The sequence below is a fragment of the Numenius arquata genome, chromosome W, assembly GCF_964106895.1.
Source record: "Numenius arquata chromosome W, bNumArq3.hap1.1, whole genome shotgun sequence".
Taxonomy (NCBI): domain Eukaryota; kingdom Metazoa; phylum Chordata; class Aves; order Charadriiformes; family Scolopacidae; genus Numenius; species Numenius arquata.
In genome coordinates, this window is record NC_133615.1 from 34009902 (window position 1) to 34021556 (window position 11655).

Consider the following 11655-nt stretch of genomic DNA (forward strand, 5'->3'; position numbering starts at 1 on the left):
GGGGCAAATAACGAAATTGGCTGCCCTTGGTTGTTATGGCAGTAAGTATAAGCAAGGGCCTCCCTGCATACCATTCCTTGGCATGGAGCACAAACATTGGTCTAATCATTCTGAGAACGAGCAGTTTTCTCCACAATATGCCGTTAATTTCAGAGAGTTAGAGGAGGCCGAGCTAAGATGTAAAATTACAGAACAGAAAATTGGTTCGGTTTTACTTCAAACTGGGACAACCTGAGCTTGCCTATTCAAAAAATTGTTACTGCCTTTAGACTAAGCATGGGAGTTTTCAGATGAAAAGGAACTTATCTGAGATACTCAAAAGGAACATTATAATGAAAGTTGTAAATTGTTCTAGCAGTAGCATATGCAATAATTTCAGTGTAAGATGACATGAAAAGTAATAATAAGACGAGAACTAGCTATCCTTAGAATTATGAAAGACTAGTAAGAGATGAAAGATATTTGAGAATTAGAAAATACTAAGGTTTTATTAAAAAATATACTTTATAAAGTCAGTAGCTTCCTTTTGGTATATTTATATCTTTAGTAACCAAATGGATATACCATTTAAAATTTAAAGCTGCGGCTTTAAATTTGAACTAGATCGAGACGGAGAGGGGGCTTCCCGGAGACAGAGAAGCCGAGGGAGAGCGGAGAGACCCGAAACGAGTCGGGAATCTCGCGAGGGAGCCGAGAGGCTGACGTGGCTGGGGGCGGGCCGGGCGAGCCGCGGCAAATTTAAAAGCGGCTCCAGCCGCAGCAGGGGCAGAGCGTGTGTCGGGCGCGCGTGAGCGCAGGCGCAGGAGTATCAGCGCGCAGGCGCAGGAGTATCAGCGCGCAGGCGCACGTGCGCAGAGCGTGAGGGAAGCAGCCAACAGTGGTCGGTCCCCTCTCGGCGCCGGGCAAGAACATGGCCCCGACAGGTGCAAAATGCACCACAAGGAGGAATGTGGGAACTCAGACCGAGCTCCCGCAAAAACACGTGGCTGTGCAGGTCTCCGGCTGCAGTGAATGCCTGAGCCTGGCACTTGTTCCCAAGGGAGCCAGTGACACCGCCTGTGCATGCTGTGATCAAATAAACTACCTGCTCAGGCAGGTGGTTGAACTGAAGGAAGAGGTAGAAAGACTTAGAAGCATCAGAGACAGTGAAAGTGAAATAGATCGGTGGAGCTGTACCCTGAGGTATAGGCATCGGGCAGAGGCTCTACAGGAAGTGGATGGTCTCCTTTCCGCCTGTCACCAGGCAGAAGAGAGGGACTTAAGGGACAATGGAGAATGGAGGCAGGTCCCTCCTCGGAGGGGCAAGCAAAACCCCTCCTGGCCCCCCTCACCTTCCCAGCTGCACTTACAAAATAGGTACGGAGCTTTGGAAATCGAGGGCCAGGCATATGAGGATGGAGATGACGATCTGTGCAGCGAGCTGCCCAGAGCCTGCCACCCACCCCCACGCCTTAGGACTTCCACAACAAAAAAAAAAAAGGAAGGTAACTGTGGTGGGTGACTCCGTTCTGCGAGGAACAGAAGGCCCCATTTGCAGACCAGGTCCATCCCACAGAGAAGTCTGCTGCCTCCCTGGGGCCAGGATTAAGGATATACAGAAAAATCTCCCTACCCTGGTCCAGCCCTCGAATTACTATCTGTTACTAGTATTTCAAGTAGGCGGTGATGAGGCAGCTACCAGTAGTCCGAGGGCAATGAAGAGAGACTTTAGGGCCCTTGGACAGCTGGTTAAGGGATCAGGAGCACAAGTTGTGTTCTCCTCTATCCCACCACTTGCAGGAATTGATGAGGGGCTAAACAGGAAGAGCCAGCAGATTAACTCCTGGCTCCGAGGCTGGTGTAACAGGCAGAACTTTGGTTTCCTTGATCATGGGATGATCTACAGGACACCAGGCCTGCTGGCAACAGGTGGGGCAAGCCTTACCCAAAGGGGAAGAAGAATACTGGGGCAAGAATTAGCAGGGCTCATTGAAAGGGCTTTAAACTAGGTTCGAAGGGGGATGGGGATGAAACCAGGATTACTAAAGAGGAGCCTGGGAGCAAATTACCAGTGCTGATGGGTAAAAGCGCTAGCAAGGTCTTGTGGCCTGTTGTCTCAGTAGAGGTGGGGGATGGTAACCCATGTGGTGATGACACCAAGGATAGTGATAGGCTGGCAACCACAGAAGGGTCTGAGCATGGTCAGGGGGGTGTTGGGGCTCGGCCCCCCATAAAAGTGGCAGGAAAATCAGCCCAGCTAAAGTGCATCTACACAAATGCATGCAGTATGGGCAAAAAACAGGAGGAGCTGGAGGCCATTGTACACCAGGAAAACTATGATATAGTTGCCATCACAGAAACATGGTGGGAAGACTTACACAACTGGAGTTCTGCAATCGATGGCTACCAACTCTTCAGAAGGGATAGACAAGGAAGGAGAGGCGGCGGGGTGGCCCTTTATGTTAAAGACACATTTGAATGCCTAGAACTTAATAATGGGAATGACAGTGTAGAGTGTTTATGGGTTAGAATCAAGGGGAAGATCAACAAGGCGGATATCGTGGTGGGAGTTTATTACAGACCCCCAAACCAGGATGTAGAAATCGATGAAATATTCTATCAGCAACTGGCAGAGCTCTCGCAATCACCCGCCCTTGTTCTTGTGGGGGACTTCAACTTCCCAGATATCTCCTGGGAATACAGCACAGCAGAGAGGGAACAATCCAGGAGGTTCCTAGAGTGTGTGGAGGATAACTTCCTCACGCAGCTGGTAAGTGGGCCTACCAGGGGAAGTGCCCTCCTGGACCTGCTCCTTGTGAACAGGGAAGAACTTGTGGGGGAAGTAAAGGTTGGAGACTGTCTAGGGCACAGTGATCATGAGATGATTGAGTTCTTGATCCTTGGAGAAACAAGGAGAGGGGTTACTAAAACTGCCACCTTAGACTTCCGGAGGGCAAACTTTGACCTGTTCAGAAGACTGCTAGACAAAGTCCCTTGGGAGGCTGCCCTGAAGGATATAGGAGTCCAGGAAGGATGGACATACTTCAAGAAAGAAGTCTTAAAGGCACAGGAGCAGGCTGTCCCCGTGTGCCAAAAAACAAGTAGGCGAGGAAGGAGACCAGCCTGGCTAAATAGGGACCTTTTGCTGGATCTCAGAAACAAAAGGAGAGTCTACAACCTTTGGAAGAGGGGGCAGGCCTCTCATGAACACTATAAAGAGGTAGTGACGCTATGCAGGGAGAAAATTAGGAGAGCCAAAGCGCAGCTAGAGCTCAACCTAGCTACAGCTGTTAAGGATAATAAAAAGTGTTTCTATAAATTCATTAACAACAAAAGGAGGATAAGGGAAAATCTCCCTCCTTTATCGGATGCAGAGGGAAACATAGTCACCAAGGACGAGGAAAAGGCTGAGGTGCTCAACGCCTACTTTGCCTCAGTCTTTAGCAGTGGAACTAGCTGTTCCCTGGACACCCAGCCTCATGAGCTAGGAGACAGGGAGGGGAAGCAGAACGAGGGCATCACAATTAAAGAGGAAGAGATCAGTGACCTGCTACGCCGTTTGGATGCACACAAGTCTATGGGACCGGATGGGCTACACCCAAGAGTGCTGAAAGAGTTGGCAGACGTGCTCGCCAAACCGCTTTCCATCATTTACAGGAAGTCATGGCTAACTGGGGAGGTCCCAATGGACTGGAGGGTGGCAAATGTAACACCCATCTACAGGAAAGGCAAAAAGGAGGATCCAGGAAACTATAGACCTGTCAGCCTGACCTCGATACCAGGGAAGGTCATGGAGCAGGTCATCTTGAGTGCCATCGCAAACCATATAATGGGCAACCAGGGGATCAGGCCTAGTCAGCATGGGTTTATGAAAGGCAGGTCCTGCCAGACGAACCTGATCTCCTTCTATGACAAGATGACCCGATTATTGGATGAAGGAAAGGCTGTGGATATTATCTACCTGGACTTTCAAAAAGCATTTGACACTGTTCCCCATGGAATTCTAGTGGAAAAACTAGCTGCACATGGCCTGGGCGAGCATACTATCTGCTGGATCAAGCATTGGCTGGATGGACGGTCCCAAAGAGTGGTGCTCAATGGAGTTAAATCCAGCTGGCGGCCGGTCACAAGTGGTGTTCCCCAGGGCTCAGTGTTGGGGCCATTTCTGTTTAACATCTTTATTGATGATCTTGATAAGGACATAGAGTGTATCATCTGCAAGTTCGCAGATGACACCAAGTTAAGCGGGAGTGTTGATCTGCATGTGGACAGGGAGGCTCTACAGAGAGACCTAGATAGGTTGGATCGATGGGCCAACATTAATGGTATGAAATTCAACAAGACCAAGTGCCAGGTCCTGCACTTGGGCCACAACAACCCCATGCATCGGTACAGGCTTGGGGAAGTGTGGCTGGAAAGCTGCCTGGCGGAAAAGGACTTGGGGGTTCTAATTGACAAGCAGCTGAATACAAGCCAGCAGTGTGCCCAGGTGGCCAAGAAAGCCAATGGCATCCTGGCTTGTATTAGAAATAGTGTGACCAGCAGAAGTAGGGAGGTGATTGTCCCCCTGTACTCAGCACTGGTGAGGCCACACCTGGAGTATTGTGTCCAGTTTTGGGCACCTCAATACAAGAGAGATATCGAGGTGCTGGAGCGGGTACAGAGGAGGGCAGCGAAGCTGGTGAAGGGCCTGGAGCATAAGTCATATGAAGAACGATTGAGGGAGCTGGGACTGTTTAGTTTGAGGAAGAGGAGACTGAGGGGTGACCTCATCACTCTCTATAACTACTTGAAAGGACATTGTAGAGAGGTTGGTGCTGGTCTCTTCTCACAAGCAAACAGCGATAGAACAAGAGGGAATGGCTTCAAGTTGCAACAGGGTAGGTTTAGACTGGACATTAGGAAGCAATTCTTCACAGTGAGAGTGATCAGACACTGGAATAGGCTGCCCAGGGAGGTGGTTGAGTCACCATCCTTGGATGAGTTTAAGAGTCGTTTAGATGTGGTGTTGGGGGATATGGTGTAGGGAAGAACTTTGTAGAGTAGGGTAGATGGTTGGACTCGATGATCCCAAGGGTCTTTTCCAACCTGAATGATTCTATGATTCTATATTAGGTATGTATTTCCATATGTCACGCTGTAGGTGATCAGTTTCTGAAAATGGTTCTATATGATTCTGTTCAAATAAATATAAAGTTGTCTTAGGATCCAAGTTAAAAGTTGTCTTTCTTCAGCTTAAAGCTTATTACTGACCTGATACATCCTGTCTAAAAGATCTTGAATCTTTGCTTTGCTATAATCTTCCTGCTTTGATAATACCGAGCCACTTCACCCTACATCTGTGACATCAGTGGAATGGTGTTTTCTTCTTTAGCTCCAGATTAACCATCTCACATCGGTTCACTTTTAGTTGACTCATCATCTGTTTTCAGGGTGATTGTCTCCAGGGTCCGTATCTGTTCATCTCACTCTTTTTTCTTCGGCTTTATTTTTTCCCTCTTGTGTTTGAAAATGGATTATGTAAGTCTAAAATATTTTGGAATATAGCCTGTATGAAAATCTATATGCAAAGAAACTATTATTTCAAGGTGTATTACATTTCTGACACACTCATATCAAGGAATGAATTAGAAATTTATCATTGGCAAATTCCAGTGAAGAGCAGTATGTTATCACTGTGAAGGATAAGTATCAGGGCCCTTGCTACTTAATAATTTCATTAGCAAAGTTGAGAAGACCTATCAATGAGTCATGATCAGTGTGACTCACAGTAAGTCAGGATATCTTTATTACTGTGGCTGATTCCTAAATATAGCTGTTGTGTATGGTTTGAATATTTTATTCGGATCCTTGCACTGAATTCCACAAAAGATTATTACAGTGCAAACAACAAACATAACTTGTTAATAATTTATTTCTTTTCTAAAACAAAACAATATATGACAAATGATTCTCCCCGCTGTAAGAAAAGCTTGAAAAAACAGTGGAAAATAAACCTTGTAAAGGGTCTGAATGTATCAGAAGAGTTAGTTTATTGTTAGATGAGTTTAATTGCAAATAAATTTAAATGATACAACTAGGGGAATAGATTACATCACATGGCTACCTCTCCATTTCTTCCCATCAAGAAGCAACAGTTTTGAGGTACACTGACTTGTAATAGGAAACTGCACGAGCTGGACATGAAGTTGTAATGCAATACTATTGCAAAAATCAGTAATGCTAATCTTGGGTAAATATGTGTCAGGATCAAATGTAAAATTTGGGAAGACGTGTTTTTCAGAAATTAAAAGCAACAGCTCATGGCATATTTCAGTTAGTTTTACTTCCCATAAGTCATTAAATATGTTTAGCACAGGTTAGGGAAAATAAAACAGAAGGAAGCATGGGAGAAAGTATATCTGAGGAAGTGTTTGGAGAAGCTAAATGTATATGGATTAGGAAAGAGATATCAAGAACGGACTATAAATAAAGTACACAAGCTGGAAGTTTAAACAAAAGAAGGGAACTCTTCTGGTTTGAAGAGATAAAGGGCAAGGATTAGCAATGGAGAGTTAAAGGGAAACACCTTATGCTGAATATGGATAGAAGTTCCTACATCTAACCTAATGTTTTTGGTTTTATCTGGGTGCTCCCACCTAACAGCTCACAGCAGAACAATTCCTCAGTTTAAGAGCGTCTGAGGATGGCCTGAAAGATGATGTTCAGTGCTAGATACAGGCCAATGGGCTGCTCTTCAGGCCCAGATGTCATGAAACAAAACCATATACATATCCATGGATTTGTTCCAAAGTGATCCCTTTCATCACTTGCCTACTTACAAAAATTAATTATCTCTGGGGTAAGCGCAGTGGCAAGGAGACTTCCTAGAGCACGTGCATTTGGCGAGTGAAGAGGAGCAGTGACAGGAGAAGCAGGAAGCGTGAGAAAACATGGAAAAACAGCAATTGGTTTTGTGTGAGCTAAAGAAAGGACTATATCATTCCTGCAGAGCTGAGAGGACCCAGAATTTCCCTTTTCTTCCTCTACTGCAGTCACTTGGCATCAGAGGGTCTTGAACCCATGCAATCATTACACTGGGTAGTCAGTGCTGTTTGAAGGGCAGGAGTATAGTCAACAAAGGAGGGTCTACAGAGTGTATGGACTGGGTTATAATCAGTTTGCTTGTTTGCTTATAGCAATGGTGGGGTAGTTAATCCTTATATAAGCATTTATGTATTTTAGTTTATATTATTTCTAAAAATACTCTTTTCAGTTAGCTTCTTTTAATGCTTTGGCAACTATATTATTCAGTGTTAAACAGATTAAACTAATTCTTCTCTTGGTCCTGGCAGCAAGGGGTAATTCCTGCTCTCAGCTGTGCTGTTCAAGACCAGTGGCCAAAACTCTGATTTTTAATTTGCTCATTTACAAACAAGAAGTAAGGAAGGTATTCTAATTCAGCTTGGATATAAGCCTTGGATGCACAAGCAACCACAACTATGAGGAGATCCTGTTCCCAAGGCTCTGCCTTCTCTACCTGGGGGTCCCAGAGCTCTCTACTCCCTGCAGAGACTGGGAGTTGACACTGAGCTCTGGCCACATCATCTCATCCTCCAGCCAGGGGTGCAGCAGCCGATTGACGCTGCCATCACACCCGTCACAAATGGAAAGGCCACGAACTTTGACACAAAGATGACATTTTATACCTGTTACTTTTGACTGCCCAAATACATATTCTGTATGGCTCAGGTTGTTACTTATGGTTAGCTGAGATCTCTCCAATGTAAACATGAATGTATTTGTTAGCTTTGAGGGAGACAGAAGAATCATAACAAAAACAGGGGGAGAGTGGGAGGGCAGAAAGAAAACCCATGCTGGGAGGAATGGCTGCTGCCAAATCATCCACCCCATGGCAGTGTGAAACTAGTTGTTGTAAAAACTCAGAGCAGGCCTGTTAAAGCTTTGTGACACAAACCCACTGTAAAGGTAAGTGGTGTTTAAAAATGTTAATGTATATAAATATGAATTCACTATGCACTTTTCCAGAGAATGGCTACGCAGGGTGTATGGTATACTAAATACACTGTCCCTGTGCTACCTTTGAGAGTATTTTTCATAACTGAAATTATGAAATCCAGCAACGAATGAGACAACAATATGCTATTCTAGACCCATGTGCTGCTACATTAGTAATTTGAAAAAAGAAAGGGTATCCAGTTTGCACAAAGCAGAGCAGCCATGACCTCCCTCCCTCACGCACAGGCCAGAGCTGTGAGGGGTCCCAGCAGGCAGTGCTCCCCTCCTGCTGGCTGGCACAAGGGAGCATCTCTTCCTCATGAATGAGAGCTGAGCTTGCTCAGGGTCAGGTCCCCTCAGCTATGTGTAACGTGCTGCTGCTCCATCTTTCCACTTGTATGGGAACAGCTTGTCTGTAACAGCACTGGTGGCTCGCGCACTTTCCCTGCTCCCACAGCTGTATTACTGCAGAGCTTGCAGGTGGGAGCTCTGGGGCACAGTGCAATGAGATAAGACATTCAGCTTGCACTTGCTGGTTTAAATTTGTTAGAATCGATTTCACCTTGACATCAGTCTTGCTAGTTTATGCTTCTGTCTTAATTTTCAGGGTGAAAAGGCCTATAATGTAGGACAGGAGTAAGGTAGTACTCCTTCATCCATAAAGCAGTATTCTGGATGAGCTTCTATATTTAATGGGGGCTGTGTACTTGATCAATTCATGTAGTCTAAATAAGGGAATACTTGAACTTAAGTAAACCTTTGAGAAGCTGTTTTCAGTAGGTTGCATATTTCTGAATGATAGAAGCGATAACTTACCTGAACATCACATCCATAATTCACTGACTAAATTTTATCCCTGTCCAAAAGTTTCTGTCCTTCAGATGAATTACTGAAAAAAATGGAGGAAATGATAGTACATATGCAATCCTAATAACAATTTGGGTTCTGGTTTTGGCTTAGTGGAAACTGTAAAGGGTCACAATATCAAATTGTTTCAAAAACCAGTTGACAAAAATAGCACACGAATACCAGCAGGAGGTTAAACTGCTTTCTCTTTGCAGACAACACTTTAACATGTTATGTATTTTCTCTGAAGGAATTAGAAATTCGAAACAAAGACCTGGAAGGCCAGCTGTCTGATCTAGAGCAACGTCTGGAGAAAAGTCAGAATGAGCAAGAAGCTTTTCGCAATAACTTGAAGACATTTTTAGAAATTCTTGATGGAAAAATATTTGAACTAACAGAGTTACGAGATAACTTGACCAAGTTAATAGAATGCAGCTAAAGAAAATGGGATTTCTGTGTCAATCAGCTTAAAGATGCACTGTCTCTCTTCATAGGACTGTGTTGGGCTCTGCATCAAAGTTGCACAAAATTAGAAAATGCTCCTCTGAGAGGGCTTGTTTTAAATTTGAGTCATATTTCAATGTAAAATTTAGAACTCAGCTTGTAGCTAGTTGAAGAAAAAAAACAACAAACTTGAATTACAAATTACCTCCTTGTACATTATTGGCCATAGATAACTTGAAAGATAGTAACTGAATGCAATTCTTTTCTAATTATCAGTGATGGAAGAATTAACAGTGTCCCAGGTCACATCCACTTTTTGTGATAGACATAATATAGTTTTTCTGCTGTTTTATTTATTTAAGATATTTAATTCCTGTGTTTTGTGCAAGAACTTAGTGATGACAGCCCTGTATTTTGTTTTTCTTAATTTCTCAGGATGCTTTTCACTGTGGAGCAGCAGTGCCGTGATCAATTTATTCTTGCCAGGAGTGAGAGAGAGTTGCATCTTTAATTGAAACAAAGTTGCTATAACTGCTTGTGTAAAGTTCTTCCTTTTGGGGTTTTTCAGTTAGTTGATTGGTTGGGTGGGGTTTTTTGTTTATATATGTGTATATATATACACACACTGGAAGATACTGTATTTCTTTATGGAGCTTTCTCTGGTGTTCTACACTATTGTCCAACATAAGGTTTACTTTTTCATATGAATTCCATGTAATTACAGTGAGATACTATTTACCACTTACCTATATTTTGAAGCCAATCAATGATGGCAGGTGAGTCCCCCAGAATAAAAAAAAAAAAATCAAAAAAACCCTGAGAATTTTAAATATAAACATTTGACATGCACAGATAACAAAAATAGCCAGTTGTTTGTTTTCTGGCCATGATACATATATGGACTATCTATGTTCAATTAACTGTTAACCTGTTCTGCAGGAGACTTTTTCAGAATGTCACATGAATTTCAGGTTTTGTGAATAATGGCTTATGGGGAGCATTGTTTATTACAGATTGCATTAAGGAAATAGAGCTATTGCAAGGGATTACTCATACAGTGAACTTGTCCAACCAAGAAAGCTGTTTCTAGAAGTTTTGTTGTCATAACAAATTGAAATGGAGACATGTTTACTCCTTTATGGGTCTTCATATCACATCTTTATTAAAACTACTCCAGGCAATATTCTGAACTGTTAACTAAATGTTTAAAAACAGGAAATCAAATTCAATTAGCCTCAGTGAGTAGGTTTTAAAGCTGTTTTGACGTAATTTTAACAGACTTTGGACAAACATGCATTTCTTTATATAACAGATTTATTTAAAAAAAAAAAAACCTCTTTGAAAGCTAAGCCAAGTGTCATGTGTCTTGCATCAAAGTACATTTTTGCCATAAATTGCTTGTAATGTTGAAGAGAGCTTTTTTAAAACATATGAATGAGTGTCAGACTTCAAAGTCAAAAGATGCGCTGACTTTTGTTTTCTCCCTAAATTAATTTGAATGTTAAACATGAAATCTAGCTGCTTATTAAATTTGTATAACACAATTTTCTCCACTTAGAGACTGCTATTCAAAACTAGAAAAGATAAGTTTGATTTATGTGTACTGTGTGTATATACCATATAATACACACAGGTTCTCATTTATATCAGAAATACATGCTTTATTTCTAAAATACTGGGTTTTTTTCTTTATCATTAATTTATCAGGTGTCCTATGACTAGTCAGGAAAATGGTTTAGGTCAAATACTAAACCATCATGTATTATACTGTATGTAATGTACACAATGTTTAAGTTTTCTCCATATTTTTAGGGTATTTTCTCAACTATTTTATTTATTAAAAGGGTGGGTGGAGCTTGCTTCAGCATGCTACTGTTTGAAAACTTTGTGGTGAGCTACATGTTTTTCATTCAGTGGATTTTAGACGGTGGTGTATATATCTTCATCAGGTCCAGATGAGCAGATCAACCAGGTTTTAATTTACCTGGGGATGTTTTGGCCTGATTCTCTTGTCACTTGCGCTGCTGTAAACCAGATGTGTCCTTGATGTGATGTCAGCAACAGTTAGTTGGCATAACATCTGTAGAAGTGCAAGTATTTCTATGTATATGTACACACATATGTATATACAGAACATGGAAAAATTTAGATGTGCACATTTTTAATATTTTCCTATTTAAATTAAAATTGGAAATTGATATTTGAGAATTTCTTTTCTCAGTAGTTACACTTCCTTTCCTTTTTTTAAATAATACAAGTACTGAGGGCTGCACCTTTGAATTCCCAAATAGTTGTCAAACATAAATATGGGATAAGGTGAACATACGTGCACATATAAATAAAACCCTATTGTAAAGAGTATTTTTAATGTTTCTTTACAGTAGGTGA

At 42.4% G+C, this 11655-nt stretch overlaps 1 protein-coding gene across 1 annotated transcript in view; it reads left to right on the forward strand.

Annotated features, from left to right (window-relative positions):
• LOC141476635 (homer protein homolog 1-like) overlaps positions 1 to 9262 on the forward strand; it is a 52884-nt gene extending 43622 nt beyond the window's left edge. The window contains exon 7 of the mRNA XM_074165416.1: positions 9074 to 9262. Coding sequence (XP_074021517.1) covers positions 9074 to 9262 — 189 coding nt within the window. The remainder of the gene's footprint in view (positions 1 to 9073) is intronic.
• Positions 9263 to 11655: the final 2393 nt, after the last annotated feature.